Raw genomic sequence first — 18,798 nt, forward strand, 5'->3', positions numbered from 1 at the left:
TGCCAAAGTTTATTTTTAAGCAGTTATAAATATTAATGGGAGGAGAAAAAAGGAGCTGTCTTTTATTGAGCACCAATTATGGGCTAGGAATTCTGCTAGGTGATATTCATGCTGTTATACCAAGGGGACCCATTAGTAGCAGATTTACACCCACCAGCATCCATAGCAATGATTCCCAGGATCTGGGAAAAATCTAAATTAAGGCAGTCATTCGGCTGGCAGAATCCAAGGAGCTTCTATTAACAAAAAGCATCTGTCTTGTCACAGGAAGCATACCTTATCAAAAGGAGGCCCTTTACCCCAAACTTCTAACATCTTACCGTTAGCATCTTCATTTTTTAATATACAACTGCCATCCACATTGATGTGAAGGGATCCATTATGGAGACAGGCAGCAGCAAGTTTTTGCCCTTTTCCCTAGAAATTTCTAACTGTTCTTAACCAGATTTCCTGTGATCTGGCACCGAATCTTAACCTTAAATCTATTTATCAGAGAAAGAAGAGCAAAGATCCTTCATCTCTCACATCTTGAGTCTGTAAGAATAGTTCTCAATCTTCGCTGCACATTTAAGTCACCTGAGAAACTTTAAACATTCTGATTCCTGGATTTCACCTGGAGAGATTCTGATTTATTTAGTCAGGCATTTTGTGTGGGTTCTGGGTCTCCAAAACTCTAAATTCTAAATTCTAGGCTGTGAATCACTGGTCCACAGGTGTATTTGTTGAACAGAAGATATTCTGAATGGAATTTACTCAACTGGAATAAGAAGAACAAAGGAAAGCCATTATTGCAGATTGAAGGCTCTTTAAAGCCATCATGATTCAGTATACAAAGCAGGGAGTGGTTTAAACACTGCCTTACTAATTAATCCTATTTTAATATTAGATCTTTACAGTATTAGTATTATGTACAATAATTTATGGAATGACATTTTAAAGTACAGGACAAATCACATTATTTCAGTAAATAGGAAAAAAAGGTGATAAGAACACAAGACAGTTCACATTTGTTTATGTTCAGATATTTAATGGTGAACATTTTATGTGGAGATCACGAGGTTTTAAAATGGATGAATGTCATAGGCATTTGGGTGTTTTCTGACTTTGGCTGTGGAAAGTAAGGGTTAGGGAATTAGTTCCCAGGAGTAGGAAGATAAATCTTTAGTTAACCAATAAAGTCCTTATTTTGTCTGGCCCTTTGTCCACTCAACCACCTATAATTTGTTTTATAACTGAAAAAAAAAAAAAGCGACTTTTTTATCAAGAGACTTCAAAAAGTCTCTTTGGAATTTGGAAATTTCTCTGATACAATCTTTGCTGTCTCTTGACAACCAAGAAATCTGTGACACATGGGGCTGTAACGGTTCAGGGCACTAAATGTTCACTGTCTTGGCAACTGGTAAGTTTCCAGATCTCTCGAGTCTTGTCTACTGCTCTTACAGGCAACAGAAGTATTGCCATGTATTGCTCACGTAATAATAAGAATTTATTCTTTTAGGATGGCACTTTTCTCGTTAGAGACAGCTCTAAAAAAACAATAACCAATCCGTATGTCCTCATGGTGTTGTACAAAGATAAAGTTTACAACATCCAGATCCGTTACCAAGAGGAAAGCCAAGTTTACTTGTTGGGAACTGGACTCCGAGGTAAAGAGGTAAGGAATTTCAGTTGTAAAATGTACCCAAATCGTTGTTTATGCTATTCTGCATACCTACCTCTATGGAAACTTGCTGTAACATTCTTTGGGGGGTTCATACTCTCCCGCAACTTTACAGAGTTAAATCACATTGGTGAAGCCCTTCCTTTACTGGAAGGAAATAAAACAAAGTAACAATAGCTACCTCTACCATGGAGTCTTTCTTGTATCTTCTATTCCAACTAGTCTAAAATCACATGTGTAAGTTTTAAAATTAAAAAAATTAACATTTAAATTAAAAAAATATACAGTTAGATGGTATCAGAGATAAGCCCCCTCTTTCATTCACCTCTGTAACATAATTTTAATGTAAGATTGCAGCGTATTTACAAGGCTGTATTTTAAAATTGACATCTGGAAAAGAGTAAAAAAAATGGAATTCTTGTTGTGGTGATTATTTCAATACTTGGGTCATTTCTCACTTGAAAGAAATTTTCCTCTGTTTGGTCAATGTTTATGCTAATTACTTTTTGGATGGCAATCAAAAAAAACTGCTTCTGCAAGGAAGCTAACAGCTAAACTTAAGCCCCAAACATGTTCTTTAAGTTCAAAGGTCCAGGAGGAGGATCAGTCGAATCAAACATTTCCAGAATGAAAAACAGCTAGCCCTTAGACTCTACTCCAAAGTTATGATCATGTAAATGAGTGGAAAAAAACATATGATTCTGGTCAAATGTTTCAATCACTAGTTCAGTGTGGCTAGAGCTGCATCGCTGCTGTAGAAGCAGAGAGATAGATGTCTGCCCTCCAGAATTTGTCGGTCTGGTGTGGAAAAACAGAAGTGCTCACCACAGGCCGCAGCCCTGGAAGGCGGCATCCAGCAGAGTGGTCTTGGAGGAAGCGCATAATCCTGTCAGGGGACCCGATGTGATTCTGACCCATGTCTAGGAGGCTCGATGGGTTGTATTCCAGCCTGGCCATCAGGGATAACGTGATAAAGGCAATGGGTGTGAAGACTTGGCTGCAGAGTCCTGGGGAGTGTAGAGATGACAGTGAAGGCACAGCAGAAAGATCACGTAGGAACCATTGTGCAATGCTACAGGTTATCACCTCCAGACACCCGGACACTGTCTGCCCTCCTGATTCCTTATAGCTCCTCCCACTATTAGTGATTAAGAGTGAAGTAGGGATACAGAAACCAAAATCAAAAACACAAACAGAGCAATTCTAAGGCAAAGGTATCACAGTTAGACCTCCTATATATTTATGACCCCCATGAAGTTAAAATACATATATACATACACACAAATATTTACATTGTCTTTTATCCATAATTTGTTGGATGTTGAAAAATTATTTTTTCAAAGTTCTGTAGAGAAATCATGAAAATATTTGCCAAATTTTACATATTTTTCCTCGCCATCCTCATAACTGAAGAGGTAGGATCTTATGCAGATAAAAAAAAAACAAACTGAGAGTGAAATTCAAATGCTTGGCTTCTCTACTCATTCCAACGTTGACTTATCTCCTTATTTTGAATTTTTAGGACTTTTTGTCTGTGTCAGATATCATCGACTACTTCAGGAAAATGCCACTTCTGCTCATTGACGGGAAAAACCGAGGCTCCAGATACCAGTGCACGTTAACGCATTCTGCAGGTTATCCCTAGCAAGTTAGCCAAGCCGACAAGGAAGCTTCCTCCTGGCTATGCTGCCATCAGGGGAAGATCAGTCAACCTTGTTGAAGGGACCAACACTTAGGACTGGATCGAACCCCTCAACGTGAACACGGCGTTTTGACCTTTCGCATAAAAAAGTGTTTGAAATGAAGACTGTCAAATATCTCCTAATTTATTTATTCTTCTTCAATGTTTGTGAAGTGCATGATGTTCACACTTGAAGTCTAGTAGGGGCCTGTAATAACTCATTTAAAACATGTGTATTTTGGAATACCCGTTTCGAAGTACAGTAGTTTACACGGTGACAGAAATAATTTGGAGCAAGTTTAAAAACACTGCAACAAATAGTTTTTGGTATCACATAAAACTGATTTTTTTTATAGCCAAACCTTTGTTAGTAGGAGGCAATCATGGGTTTTATATATATAATTTGAAAATTTCTAACATTCACTTTCTCAGCAGCAATAATTTAAGAGGCTTCAAACTATTTCATTCTTTCTTATTTGGTGTATTTTGCTGGGGGGATTTTTGTGTACTTTTTTATGAAAAGGTAAATGTATGATAGGATAACTTCCTAGGATTAAAATGAATTTACCTTTTGCTTTACTTCTGTGTCCCTAAAACTATTAACTCTGTTTAGGCCCTGCTCTTGCATTTTAGTTTTAAAGAAAACTTAAGCTACAAATACCAGAAGAAATCATTTTACATTTAGAGATGAGGCTTGGGTGTCAAATAGATCTGATGTAAGTTCATCATATACCGACACACCCCACCACCCCTGCACCTCCCACAACTCCAAAAGCATTTTCAAGTGATGCGGATTTTACCAAAGTCTTACTGCAAAGATGAAAGAGCAATGCATATACACAGAAAAATGTGATCAGACTTTCCTATTAGAGGCCTTTCTTCTATCTCTTTTATCCCCTGACAACTCTACCATAAAGCCCTTCTCATCATCCTTCCTAAAAAGGCTTTATAAATCCTTTGAAGCAATTCAGCTCTTGGCTTCAGCTTACATATCTCACTTAACACACAGTAGTAGGTGTTTAGCACAACAAAAACCAGGCACTCGGTTGTTCTTCAAGTTTTCCCCTTTGGGGCCTTGATTATTATTCCATAACTTTTATTAACAACAAAAATTCTTGCCTTCTCTGCTTCATCTACGAGTTTTCGAGTGGCAAAAGGTATCCTGCATGTTCATTTTCATAAGCTAATTAATAGAACATAAGGGGGCTTGGAAGTCACGTGGGTAAAACTGATGGTTTGCTAAGATAACAAGTATGATGATGATAATGTTTCTTCATCAAGTTTCATCCTTACAAACTGGGAGTTCTCAGTTTAGGATCTGCAGCTTGGGAGTTCTAAAGCTGAAAAATCTGCATTCATTTACAAGTTTACTCAAGAGGATTTCAACAAGCATTTATTTAGTGCCTATTCTATGTTAAACAAGGAGCTGGGTGGTGAGGATAGCAGACACTGGGAGCTGACCCTGTGTCATGCTTTATGGTACGCTATCCTTTATGCTTGAAAATCTCTACAATGAAGGAGGTAGTAGACTTCAAAGCAACGATTTGGTAGTGAATCATGTTGGCTGCCATGCCTCTACCCTCTTCTCCCTGCCATATGTAGACCAGCCTATAACAGAAGAGGATGAGGTCAATGCATAGAACTAGAACCAGGCTACAGACACGCGGTAAATTAGTAGAGTCCCTGAAATCTATTTCAACCATGTGGACTTCCAAACCACATGACCCAATAAATGCTTCAGTTAGCCTGAGTTGTTTTTGGCATTTGTTACCAGGAGAGATCTGATTAATACAAACTCTATTTCCATCTGCTTACAATTTTGGTTAACTCTCTTTCAAAATGAGCCAAATTCAAGCATAAAATAAAGGATAAGAAATGCCCCATGGCCAATTTCCTATGTTATATTCTTGTCACTAGTGAAATAGCCATTCCTTGAAACATTAAAACAATAAAACAGCCTTCAAGAATATTAAGTGATTATTTACAATTCATATTTTTATTTTGTTTTTTATCATATTAAATATATTAGTAAACTTAATTCTCCCAAATATGTGTTAAGTCCACAATAAATACAGTTATAAATTCACAACAAATAAAAAGAAATCAGACAGAAAAGCTGTTAGAAGCAAAGGACACATCTGATATTTTAGATTCATCAAAGAGGGGCGGTTTTCCTTCTGTTTCCTCTAAGTCATCTGTCTTCAGAGGATGATTAAAATGTAAAGTAAGGTCACAAAGCAGCAACTGGGAGAGCTCTGTGTAAAACAAAATAATAGAAGATACTATCTTGGAGCACATACATCAGAGACAACTATTATGACTTTCTTTTTAAAGATTTTAAGTAATCTCTACACCTAACATGGGGCTCAGACCCACAACCCCAAGATCAAGAGTTGCATGGTCTATTGACTGAGCCCGCCAGGGACCCCTATTATTACTTATACTAGCTATTTCTCATTCTTAAGTTTTTTCCTAAGTGATTATTGATCGGACCACAATTAACCATGCCCCATTATGACAAAGTCAAATTTATGTACTATAAAATAAGCATGACATAAAAATTAGCTAGCAGGCTCTTTAGTTCAACTTGTACACTGTCTTACTAAACTGCAACTTGAGTTATACACATTTGATTTATGCTTTTTTTTAAACTTACTATTTTTATGTTATATATGTATACAGAATCAAATAGATCTATAAGGCATGTTACAAAAAATAGTTTGTATCTCCAAGAGGCAACTACTTTTAACTTTTCTTCCTGCTTATATTGCTTTTCTTGCTTTGTTGTTGTATATGTCTGTATTTAGTGTCTTCTGGCTTTGTTTGAGGGCAGGTTGGTATTTGCCTCTGTATCTCTAAATGACATGTATATTTTATTTTTTCAATTGTAGGTATTATCTACCTCCTTCTGACTACAGAAGATTAAGATACAGCCCTTTTCACTCACCCCCACTCCCCTAGAGAGTACTTAAGAATACAATTTTTGCTAGCTCAATATTTAAAGGTTAAAAATTTTTGATTATATAAATATGCTTCACAGCTGAACTTTGCAGTACATTTCCCTTCTTGCATGGTACCACCCAATCACGGTTAATTTTTTTCATTACTTAATTATCATAAATATATTCCAAATATATTTGTGCAGATCTCCTTTTGGTATAGTCAGATGCCTTAGCTGTCCAACTGTTGAAAAGTCTATCTTCTCCTAGAGCCTTCTGATCCACTCTGGTCTGGACTGACTGTTCTCTTGGACTGCTCAACTCCGTTCACCACTATCCCAGAGATTCTTTCCACCCCTCCCACGTGTGGAGTATCCTTTTTCCAGAATTTCGTTTCTTTCTCTTTTTGGTCTGCTACCTTGTTGGATGGAATAGGACCTCAGTAACTTCCTGAAGGCGGTAAACTTATGTGTGAAAATTTCTTTCTCTACACCAATGTTTAATAGTGATTATAGAAATCTAGATTGGAAATCATGTTTCTTCAGATTTTCAAAGGCCTTGCCACATTTTCTTCTAGCTTCCAGTGTTGCTGTGAGAATTTTCATGATTTTAGTTCTTAATCATTGTTTCTCTTTAGAAACTTCAAGGATCTGTTTTTCCAGAACAAAATTTCATAGTATTGTACCTTGGGGGTCTACTTTCAACCACTGTGTTGGGCTCTTTCATTATAGAAACTCCTCTCCTTCAGCTTTTTACATTTTTCTCAGATTATTTCTTTAATGAATTCCTCCCCATGCACTGTCTGTGTTCTTCCTTTCTAACACTGCTATCTACTGAATGTTGAACTTCCTTGACTGATCTTATCATTTTTTCTCCCTATAACTTTCCATCTCTAATTGTTTTGCTCTACACTCTAGGGGATTGTCTTCATTTTATCTTTAAGCCCTTCTACAGAATTTATTTCTACTGTCACACTTTTAATTTCCAAGAATTCCCTTCTCTAAACTATTTTTCCTAGGATCATGTTCCTGTTTCATGGACATAGCATCTTTTCTTACTTCCCTTTAGCTATTGACAGTTTCTTGGGAGTTTTCATCTCATTTCATGATTTCTGTGTCTTCCTCATTGACTGAATCTATGTACTGACTTTATCTCTGCTTTTCATATTAGATGCTTCCATTAAGTATCTATTCCATCAGAGCTATCTGCTCATACTTAAAACTATGGCACTAAAGACTACTGGAAACTCTGTGCCTATGGTAGGCTCTACTGGGAGGTGAGCTGGCTGGGTATTTTGTTGGGGGGAACTTCTGCTATCAGTACCTTTAGTTGTTTTTTCTGTTTGTTTGTTTTTCTCTTAGACTGGTCAAATTCCTGAAAGAAAAATCTGCTTGAAAGCATAAATCTGGCTGCCAAGGTTTTGTAGCCAAGTGGGAAAAGAAAGCTAGAGGGTCTTATAATTCAATATGTAAACTTTGTCCTAATACCCTTGTTTTCAGTATAATACTCTTTCCTTCAACTTGTGGCTAGTGGCTCCAGGCCACAGAGCCTCTTAGGGAATAAGCCTCAAGTTTTCTGTCCTAGAGAAGGAACAGTTGCCTAGTTATGCAGAGAAGGGAAGAGAACTTAGGGGTCTACAACTTCTTAAACATTTAACCAGCCTTCCTGTCCTTAGCTCCACCTCTACCCCTACTTCCAGAGGATTCTGGTGCCACCATGTATTGAGTCTTTGGGGTCGTTCGTTGGCTTTACCCAGCTCACAGTTCAAATTTTTGGACATTTGCGTTCAGACTTTTCTGTTTACCTCAACTTGCTTTCTATTTCACTATTAACTTTTTTTGAGAGCTCTTTTCCTTGTTGATTTTTGTCTCTTTAAAATCACTTTAAATTTAAATGTCAAGTTTACTAGTGACTAGTTGTGTGACCTTGGGAAAGTTAGTTAACTTCTCTACCTGTTTCTGTAGCCATAAATGCCAATGGTAGAATTCCTACCTCACAAGGTTGTAACGACAATTGAATCTGTTTATACAGGGCTCTTGGAAAAGTATCTGGATTATAATAAATGTTATGTGTCAGCTACTGACATTATTATTTAGAGAAGGAAGTGTGGCTGAAAGGAATGTTGTTCATTTAATCTTCCACGTTTACCAGAAGTCCGCCCAGAAGTACTTTAGCTCTGCAAGTCCCCATATCCTAACTGCCTGACCTACCCCACAGCTTCTCAGGAACACAACCATCATATTTACTAGTTCTATTTTACTTCACAAAAGAATAATCCCCAAAGTAGAATAGTTAGATAATCAAGTTGGAGAGAAATCTAAAGATTCTGTTTAAAACATTTTTTTAATGTTTATTTTTGAGGGACAGAGAGAGACATGGCACTAGTGGGGGAGGGGCAGAGAGAGAGGGAGACAGAGAGTCTGAAACAGGCTCCAGGCTCCGAGCTGTCAGCACAGAGCCCAACGCGGGGCTCAAACTCACGAGCTGTGAGATCATGACCTGAGCCGAAGTCGAATGATCAACCCACCGAGCCACTTAGGTGCCCCTAAAGCTTCTCTGTTTTAAATGGGGGCAAGCATCCAGAAAACGATTATTCATTTAATAAACATTTCCAAGAACTTATTATATCAAGGCACTGTGTTAATTGCCAGGAATACCCTTAAGGAGCTTACTGTTGAGCAGGGACAGGAAAAGTAAGTAAACATGCAATTATAACACAGTGTGACAGGTAATATGAAAAGGTAAGAGATGACACGCTTGCTTAAAAAAGTTTTTCCAATGTAAGTAACCTTGACTAATAAGTAGCAGTTAACCTGGTGGGGTGGAGGAGGGGGTAGAGCAGTGCGCATTTCAGAAGATGCATCTGTTAAGATACAGACACGAAAAAAGAGGAACTATGTAGATGTGCAAATAGTTCAGTATGGCCGTAGCACAGTGTGCTGGGATAAAAGAATGATAAGATACCGTAAAGGTAGGCAGGGGCCTGATCTCAAGAGGTCTTATAGTCCATTCTAGGAGGTCTGGACTTTATTGTGGGGCAAGAGTGAGCTAATGAGTCACATTTTAGAAAGAAAATTCTTGCTGTATCATTGAGATTGGTTTCGAGAGATGATGAATGAAGCAAAGACAACCAAAGAGTGATCTGAAGGGTGCCTGGGTGGCTCAGTTGGTTAAGCGTCCGACTTCGGCTCAGGTCATGATCTCGTGGTTCACGAGTTCGAGCCCCGCATCGGGCTCTGTGCTGACAGCTCAGAGCCTGGATCCTGCTTCCAATTCTGTGTCTCCCTCTCTCTCTGACCCTCCCCCCATTCATGCTCTGTCTCTCTCTGTCTCAAAAATAAATAAACATTGGGGCGCCTGGGTGGCTCAGTCGGTTAAGCGTCCGACTTCGGCTCAGGTCATGATCTCACGGTCCGTGAGTTTGAGCCCCGCGTCGGGCTCTGTGCTGATGGCTCAGAGCCTGGAGCCTGTTTCAGATTCTGTGTCTCCCTCTCTCTCTGACCCTCCCCCGTTCATGCTCTGTCTCTCTCTGTCTCAAAAATAAGTAAACATTAAAAAAAAAATTAAAAAAAAATTCTGAATTAATTCTGGGGCTACCCTACCTTGGATCCTTTTATTTCCTTACTGTATAAGCCACATTAAAGTGTTTTGTTGTTTGTAGCTGAATTCCTTGTAACTGCCAGTTACAGAGAAGCTATCTTCAAATATCCAAGAGCTATCATAAGAAGAATAACTAAATATTTACTGAAGTTTCCCATTTAGAAATAGGACCAGGGGAAGGTCCCCTTCCAGGGGAAGGAAGAGGGGAATAGATTTCAGCTAGTCCATAAGGAAGAACTGTCTAAACAGGAAGAGGCTGAACTGGTGAGATAGGGGGTTCTCCAACACAGGAAATATTTGGTCAGGGATAGACTGTCCCTAAAAATACTCAATCATGGAAATTCTACATGTCTGGGGTAAAATAAGAGAATGTCTGTGAGGTGAATGACTAAACATCATGAACTGTAAGGTCTAATCCTACTCTATGAATCTGTTTAAAATGAAGTACCCTTAACTCACAGAATCAAACAAACTCATAATTTTTAATTTGGAAGGAACCTTAGGGGCTTAAAAGGATTAGTGGATGGAGGCAATGAATGTTGCAGAATGTGACACCATCGTGCAATAGTTTACTGAAGAGAAGGAAGAGAAGTAAATTTAGAAGGTTAGACAAGAGCATAAGCTTGTTAGTGTCAAGGATGGGAATTCAAGTCGGCTAACTCCCAGGAAAATTCTCAAACACAATTTTTCTTTAGAGATCTAGTTCATATTACAATGTAAGCATTTCTGAAAATTATAGAAATCCTAATTAGTAGGCAAAATTCAGTTATATCCCTGTAGAAGCACAATTTGGCTCTACTGTTGGTTTTATAACTATGGCATGCAAACATTTTAATTTGGTGGTTTCACACTTACCTTGCATCTTCTTCAACTCCAAAGAAATCATGTTAATGTTTTTAATTATGGCTTCCATGTTTAGCTTATGGTCAGTAACATTATTCTTAAACATCTGATTTTAAAAGAGAAGCAAGATGAATAAATCAGAGGCATTTATGTGCACTTTGAAAACACTCAAATTTTCAAGTATTTCTAAAAGGAAAATCTGTTATTTCAGAACTGAAAGCATTGTGAACAAATATAATGGTGAGAATTCTAACATAGTAATGCATCAACTTGTTTATACTTTCCAAAGATTCATAGGATAAGGTTTCTTCTTTAATGGAACCAGATAACATGATGGGACCCTTACAACCGAAATGCAGATGTCCCCTGTTCAGAAAGCCTCAGCACTTATAAACTATCTTAGAATTAAGTAGTCATATAAAACCTTCTTTAATTTTGTTTATGTAAGACAGTGTATTTTTCTAACTTATTTTTGAAGGATAAAGTCCCCAGTAAAACTCAAAGTAAGATTCAATTATAATTCATAAACTAACGAGATGGTAAAATGGCCACTTTTAATTTTGGGACACAGGGCAATACACTTTTTAAAAAAATCCTGGTTAATTGAAATGTGTAAATCAACAGGTTATAATGTTGTATGTATAGTACATATTTTTAACCAATTGCATCAGATACAAACACATAAACAGGTTTACTAAAAACTAATGTTAGCCACTGAAATGTCTCAAAAAGACTTGAAATAATAACCCACAATTAGCACACACAACTCCAGCAATGTAAAAGGCGAGTAATTATGGGTCAGGCTGCTTGTCCAAGATAATGAAAATAAACTAAACTTTAAGTCAATTTCTTGCCTCTGCTTTCTCCTGAGTCCAGAAATTCATCCTGTATCACTCACTTCAGAGCCACTACAAAGAAATAAAAATTTTGTTTTCCAAACAACGAATAAAATATACTTTGCACCCACCTACAAGACCCTACAAGCCAAAAAGGGAATGGTAGTTGTCTTACTTGGTTGGGTATAGCAAATCAAAAGATTTATGTTTGAGGGAAAAAGAAAGATGATGGGAAGGGGAGGGGGAGAGGGAGGGAAGGGAAGGGAGGGAAAAGAAGGGAAGAGGAAGGGGTAGAGGAGGGGAAGGGAAGGGGAAGGAAATGAAGGGAAGGAAGGGAAAGGAGGGAAAAGGGAAAGAAAGGAAGGGAAACGAAGGGGAAGGAAAGCAAGGGAAGGGAGAGATAGGGAAGGGAAGGGGAAGGAAAGGATGAAATAACTTTAAACATGAAGAATAGGGGTGCCTGGGTGGCTCAATTGGTTAAGCATCTGACCTAGGCTGAAGTCATGATCCCACCCTCAGTGAGTTAGAGCCTGCATTGGGCTCTGTGCTGTCAGCTCAGAGCCTGGAGCCTGCTTTGGATTCTGTTTCCCTCTCTCTCTCTGCCTCTCCCCTGTCTGTTGCTCTCTCAAAAATAAACATTTAAACAATTTTTTTTAATTTAGAATGTTTGTAAAAAAAAAAAAATTAAAATTAAAAAACCAAGAGACAAGTAGAAACTAAGTGGATAGAGATATGCCCGAGAAAGTTGACCGCCCCCCGCCCCCCCAGCACGGTCGGGTTTCCCGCTGTCCTTGAGTGCCCCTGGATGGGTGGGGTCAGGGGCAGAGCTGGGGCTGGACCCCACTGGACTGGAGAGCTGGGTTAGGCCATTGGTCAGAAAAAGGAGAGGCCGGTCAAAGGGCATTCCCCAGGAGTGACAAGTGGTGAGCAGGCTCTAGGGACAGAGGAAATGGTGGACTAAGAGGCCAAGATACTGTAGACACTAACGCAACTAAGGCGCTAACCTTCAACCAGGTTACTGAAGTACCAGGTACTTCAACCAACGAACTGGAGGCACAGTTCGTTCTGGCCCTCAACCTGAGGAGGGATTATCATCCCTAGAGCGTTTGTTCTAAAGGCCACCCCCTCCTCCTCAGCCCAACCTCCACCCGCGAGTCCCCGGGTGCCGCTGGCCTGCCCAGCCGGCACTTGGTGACTGAAGATAGCCCCCTTGAAGCTTCCACAACCCCTCTGCTCCCAAACCAGACCAGTAGCATGTACAATGCGCCCGGCGTGACCCTGGCCTTGGGACGACCACCCGCACTGCCTGGATCCACCCAACCATCAGTTCCTTCTAGATCCAACCCGTGGCAGTGAGGAGCCTCAGGCCCTTAGGGCCTGCCCACTCGGACGCTGCCGACGGAGTCTGAAGCAGCCTGGAAATTTCAACAGCCTCCGCCTGCCCCCTCCCCAAACCTGATTAGGATTTTTTTGAGACCCAGTAACCTCGTTTTGTCCACAAGCCAACCCTGTCTAGACCCACCTGGCCAGCCAACTCTCACAAAACCTCTGACTGCAGGTGGGGCGGGGCCGAAAGTAATGACGGGGAATGTGCTTCCTGATTGGCCAGCTTCTCCACCTGGTGCATCCTGGGAGTTGTAGTCCCAGGCAAGGCGCTGTAGGAGAAAGTTCTGGATGCGAGACCGGAAGTGACTAGCAGTGACCTGTGGGCTGAGAGGGAGAGAGGGAAAGGCATTGACGTTTTATTTCCTGTGTGCCAGGCGCTGTGCTAGGTGAGTCCCAGCCCTTAATCTGCGTTCAGTTTTAACAGTAAAAGAGTGTGATTAAGGCCAGACTCTGGACTGAAACCGCTCAGGTTTGAATCTGACTCCAGCATTACGTTTAGCTAGAGAGGTGCTGGTAAGCTCTTTAATCATTTAGAGTCCAAATGTCCTCATCTATCATGTGGAGGGCATAATAACTACCTTCTAGTTTTCTTTTGAGGGTTAAGTGAGATAATGCATCAAAGGGACTTGGCAGATGATGTGCCCAATAAATGTTCGCTATTACCATTCTTATAAATCCTTACAGGTGAGTGAAGAGTACAGTAGAGTGGAATACTTGCCGGTGGAGAAGCTGGGATTCAAGCCATCTTTGCTAGATTCTCTGGCACTACAGAGGACTCTCTGGGACTACCATCTCTGGGGCTGGCTCAAAGACATTTCTTAGTGCCCTCGGGAATGGGGAATGGGCTTAGACTTTCTAAACAAGTCTTTGCCTTCTCTAAGCCTCCCCTAAAATACCCAGCAGCCTCTTGAACCAGTGTTTTCCTGACAACCCGCAGCACATAGTCTGCTGTGTATTTTATACTCAGTTACTTTCAGTTTAACACTAGCATTTGCTGTGTGATGCAGAGTTAGATGAGGAGGGACTTGCAGAACCAACATCAGTCCTAAGGAGAACTACCGATGTAATCTTGGAAATGAGTACCTGCCTTCCTCCCAACTTCAGTTTCCTTGTCTGTTTCCTTATGAGAAGGATGGGCTAGATCAGTGTTTCCTAAATTTCACTCACTGTAAGGCCACTGTTACGACTATTTGCTCTAAACTATGTACTACCTGTTTTATTACCTTAGTATTTTAAATTTATTTTCCTTTAAAATTTAAATCTACTTAAAATATTTTTATATCATCAATGTAAACAGAAGGTGATAGGCAAAATAAAGACTGTGGAAATAAGACAATATCTGTAACCATCAAGACATTCTTGCCTCCTGATGGCTGTGTTCCTGCAGCTGGATCTTCTTTGTGAAGATGGGTTATTATGTGTTACAGAAGTGTTAAACATAGTCTAGCACAAACTGAGGATTTCTTTTTGATGTGAGTAGGATTGAAAGAGTTGCACAGGGAATAACTCTCACTCGTGATTATGTGTTGTTTAATGCCTGTGTGTCATATAAAACCATCTCTCATCCCTCGTAGGATATGTCCCACCCTTTGCTCAACCTAGAATTAGGTGCTGTCCCTTTCTAGGACACCTTCATTCTCAACATGCTATGGGTGCCTTTCAAAACTCACCCCAATCCTGGAAGGAGTCTTCCCGAATTAATCCTACCCAAATCTGCAGTTTCATACCAGTCTCTGCCAAGGCTTCCCTCACTAATTTTAACTGTGGACACTTGCTGGTGTCAGTCCTACATTTTCTTTTTTCTGATATATGCGCTGAGCATTTGTTACCTAATTCTTCAAGTGCTGAGTAAGGGGGGAAAAAGAGGCACAGAAGGTCAGCTAACAAACATTCATTTAGCACTCACTGTGTATTAAGAATTATGTTAGAGGCGGGGCACCTGGGTGGCTCAGTTGGTTAAGTTTCTGACTTTGGCTCAGGTCATGATCTCGCAGTTCATGAGTTCAAGCCCTGCGCCGGGCTCTGTGCTAATAGTTCAGAGCCTGGAGCCTGCTTCAGATTCTGTGTCTCCCTCTCTCTTTGCCCCTCCCCTGCTCACACTCTGTCTCTCTCTCTCAAAAATAAATAAACACTAAAATAATTTCTTTTTTTCTTTTTTTATTTTTTAATATATGAAATTTACTGTCAAATTGGTTTCCATACAACACCCAGTGCTCATCCCAAAAGGTGCCCTCCTCAATACCCATCACCCACCCTGCCCTCCCTCCCACCCCCCATCAACCCTCAGTTTGTTCTCAGTTTTTAACAGTCTCTTATGCTTTGGCTCTCTCCCACTCTAACCTCTTTTTTTTTTTTTTTTCCTTCCCCTCCCCCATGGGTTTCTGTTATGTTTCTCAGGATCCACATAAGAGTGAAACCATATGGTATCTGTCTTTCTCTGTATGGCTTATTTCACTTAGCATCACACTCTCCAGTTCCATCCATGTTGCTACAAAAGGCCATATTTCATTTTTTCTCATTGCCACGTAGTATTCCATTGTGTATATAAACCACAATTTCTTTATCCATTCATCAGTTGATGGACATTTAGGCTCTTTCCATAATTTGGCTATTGTTGAGAGTGCCGCTATAAACATTGGGGTACAGGTGCCCCTATGCATCAGTACTCCTGTATCCCTTGGATAAATTCCTAGCAGTGCTATTGCTGGGTCATAGGGTAGGTCTATTTTTAATTTTCTGAGGAACCTCCACACTGCTTTCCAGAGCGGCTGCACCAATTTGCATTCCCACCAACAGTGCAAGAGGGTTCCTGTTTCTCCACATCCTCTCCAGCATCTATAGTCTCCTGATTTCTTCATTTTGGCCACTCTGACTGGCGTGAGATGGTATCTGAGTGTGGTTTTGATTTGTATTTCCCTGATGAGGAGCGACGTTGAACATCTTTTCATGTGCCTGTTGGCCATCCGGATGTCTTCTTTAGAGAAGTGTCTATTCATGTTTTCTGCCCATTTCTTCACTGGGTTATTTGTTTTTCGGGTGTGGAGTTTGATGAGCTCTTTATAGATTTTGGATACTAGCCCTTTGTCCGATGTGTCATTTGCAAATATCTTTTCCCATTCCGTTGGTTGCCTTTTAGTTTTGTTGGTTGTTTCCTTTGCTGTGCAGAAGCTTTTTATCTTCATAAGGTCCCAGTAATTCACTTTTGCTTTTAATTCCCTTGCCTTTGGGGATGTGCCGAGTAAGAGATTGCTACGGCTGAGGTCAGAGAGGTCTTTTCCTGCTTTCTCCTCTAAGGTTTTGATGGTTTCCTGTCTCACATTCAGGTCCTTTATCCATTTTGAGTTTATTTTTGTGAATGGTGTGAGAAAGTGGTCTAGTTTCAGCCTTCTGCATGTTGCTGTCCAGTTCTCCCAGCACCATTTGTTAAAGAGACTGTCTTTTTTCCATTGGATGTTCTTTCCTGCTTTGTCAAAGATGAGTTGGCCATACGTTTGTGGGTCTAGTTCTGGGGTTTCTATTCTATTCCATTGGTCTATGTGTCTGTTTTTATGCCAATACCATGCTGTCTTGATGATGACAGCTTTGTAGTAGAGGCTAAAGTCTGGGATTGTGATGCCTCCTGCTTTGGTCTTCTTCTTCAAAATTACTTTGGCTATTTGGGGCCTTTTGTGGTTCCATATGAATTTTAGGATTGCTTGTTCTAGTTTCGAGAAGAATGCTGGTGCAATTTTGATTGGGATTGCATTGAATGTGTAGATAGCTTTGGGTAGTATTGACATTTTGACAATATTTATTCTTCCAATCCATGAGCAGGGAATGTCTTTCCATTTCTTTATATCTTCTTCAATTACCTGCATAAGCTTTCTATAGTTTTCAGCATACAGATCTTTTACATCTTTGGTTAGATTTATTCCTAGGTATTTTATGCTTCTTGGTGCAATTGTGAATGGGATCAGTTTCTTCATTTGTCTTTCTGTTGCTTCATTGTTAGTGTATAAGAATGCAACTGATTTCTGCACATTGATTTTGTATCCTGCAACTTTGCTCAATTCATGTATCAGTTCTAGCAGACTTTTGGTGGAGTCTATCGGATTTTCCATGTATAATATCATGTCATCTGCAAAAAGCGAAAGCTTGACTTCGTCTTTGCCAATTTTGATGCCTTTGATTTCCTTTTGTTGTCTGCTGATGCTAGAACTTCCAGCACTATATTAAACAACAGCGGTGACAGTGGGCATCCCTGTCGTGTTCCTGATCTCAGGGAAAAAGCTCTCAGTTTTTCCCCGTTGAGGATGATGTTAGCTGTGGGCTTTTCATAAATGGCCTTTATGATCTTTAAGTATGTTCCTTCTATCCCGACTTTCTCAAGGGTTTTTATTAAGAAAGGGTGCTGGATTTTGTCAAAGGCCTTTTCTGCATCGATTGACAGGATCATATGGTTCTTCTCTTTTTTTTTGTTAATGTGATGTATCACGTTGATCGATTTGCGAATGTTGAACCAGCCCTGCATCCCAGGAATGAATCCCACTTGATCATGGTGAATAATTCTTTTTATATGCTGTTGAATTCGATTTGCTAGTATCTTATTGAGAATTTTTGCATCCATATTCATCAGGGATATTGGCCTGTAGTTCTCTTTTTTTACTGGGTCTCTGTCTGGTTTAGGAATCAAAGTAATACTGGCTTCATAGAATGAGTCTGGAAGTTTTCCTTCCCTTTCTATTTCTTGGAATAGCTTGAGAAGGATAGGTATTATCTCTGCTTTAAATGTCTGGTAGAACTCCCCTGGGAAGCCATCTGGTCCTGGACTCTTATTCGTTGGGAGATTTTTGATAACCGATTCAATTTCTTCGCTGGTTATGGGTCTGTTCAAGCTTTCTATTTCCTCCTGATTGAGTTTTGGAAGAGTGTGGGTGTTTAGAAATTTGTCCATTTCTTCCAGGTTGTCCAATTTGCTGGCATATAATTTTTCATAGTATTCCCTGATAATTGTTTGTATCTCTGAGGGATTGGTTGTAATCATTCCATTTTCATTCATGATTTTATCTATTTGGGTCATCTCCCTTTTCTTTTTGAGAAGCCTGGCTAGAGGTTTGTCAATTTTGTTTATTTTTTCAAAAAACCAACTCTTGGTTTCGTTGATCTGCTCTACAGTTTTTTTAGATTCTATATTGTTTATTTCTGCTCTGATCTTTATTATTTCTCTTCTTCTGCTGGGTTTAGGCTGCCTTTGCTGTTCTGCTTCTATTTCCTTTAGGTGTGCTGTTAGATTTTGTATTTGGGATTTTTCTTGTTTCTTGAGATAGGCCTGGATTGCAATGTATTTTCCTCTCAGGACTGCCTTCGCTGCATCCCAAAGCGTTTGGATTGTTGTATTTTCATTTTCGTTTGTTTCCATATATATTTTAATTTCTTCTCTAATTGCCTGGTTGACCCACTCATTCGTTAGTAGGGTGTTCTTTAACCTCCATGCTTTTGGAGGTTTTCCAGACTTTTTCCTGTGGTTGATTTCAAGCTTCATAGCATTGTGGTCTGAAAGTATGCATGGTATAATTTCAATTCTTGTAAACTTATGAAGGGCTGTGTTGTGACCCAGTATATGATCTATCTTGGAGAATGTTCCATGTGCACTCGAGAAGAAAGTATATTCTGTTGCTTTGGGATGCAGAGTTCTAAATATATCTGTCAAGTCCATCTGATCCAATGTATCATTCAGGGCCCTTGTTTCTTTATTGACTGTGTGTCTAGATGATCTATCCATTTCTGTAAGTGGGGTGTTAAAGTCCCCTGCAATGACCACATTCTTATCAATAAGGTTGCTTATGTTTATGAGTAATTGTTTTATATATCTGG

At 39.7% G+C, this 18,798-nt stretch overlaps 2 protein-coding genes across 5 annotated transcripts in view; one reads left to right on the forward strand and one right to left on the reverse strand.

The window, feature by feature from the left end:
* Positions 1 to 3,628, forward strand: part of LCP2 (lymphocyte cytosolic protein 2) — a 45,669-nt gene extending 42,041 nt beyond the window's left edge. For all 3 annotated transcript variants that reach the window (XM_049647796.1, XM_049647797.1, XM_049647798.1), the window contains 2 exons: positions 1,499 to 1,654; positions 3,183 to 3,628. In XM_049647796.1, the coding sequence (XP_049503753.1) occupies positions 1,499 to 1,654; positions 3,183 to 3,305 (279 nt within the window). In that variant the 3' untranslated portion in view covers positions 3,306 to 3,628. The remainder of the gene's footprint in view (positions 1 to 1,498; positions 1,655 to 3,182) is intronic.
* Positions 1,237 to 13,263, reverse strand: CA1H5orf58 (chromosome A1 C5orf58 homolog). Of its 2 annotated transcripts, XM_049647799.1 has the most exons (5): positions 13,082 to 13,263; positions 11,578 to 11,631; positions 10,736 to 10,829; positions 2,486 to 2,667; positions 1,237 to 1,807 (listed from the first exon to the last, which is right to left on the reverse strand). In XM_049647799.1, exons 2-5 carry the CDS (start codon positions 11,605 to 11,607, stop codon positions 1,805 to 1,807), a joined length of 309 nt encoding a protein of 102 aa, XP_049503756.1. In that variant the 5' UTR covers positions 11,608 to 11,631; positions 13,082 to 13,263; the 3' UTR covers positions 1,237 to 1,804. The 2 variants fall into 2 exon arrangements, with proteins under 2 accessions (XP_049503756.1, XP_049503757.1); XM_049647800.1 differs by lacking the exons at positions 1,237 to 1,807; positions 2,486 to 2,667 and adding an exon at positions 5,316 to 5,596 and having other exon boundaries at positions 13,082 to 13,186.
* Positions 13,264 to 18,798: the final 5,535 nt, after the last annotated feature.

This window comes from Panthera uncia (assembly GCF_023721935.1).
Source record: "Panthera uncia isolate 11264 chromosome A1 unlocalized genomic scaffold, Puncia_PCG_1.0 HiC_scaffold_17, whole genome shotgun sequence".
Lineage (NCBI taxonomy): Eukaryota > Metazoa > Chordata > Mammalia > Carnivora > Felidae > Panthera > Panthera uncia.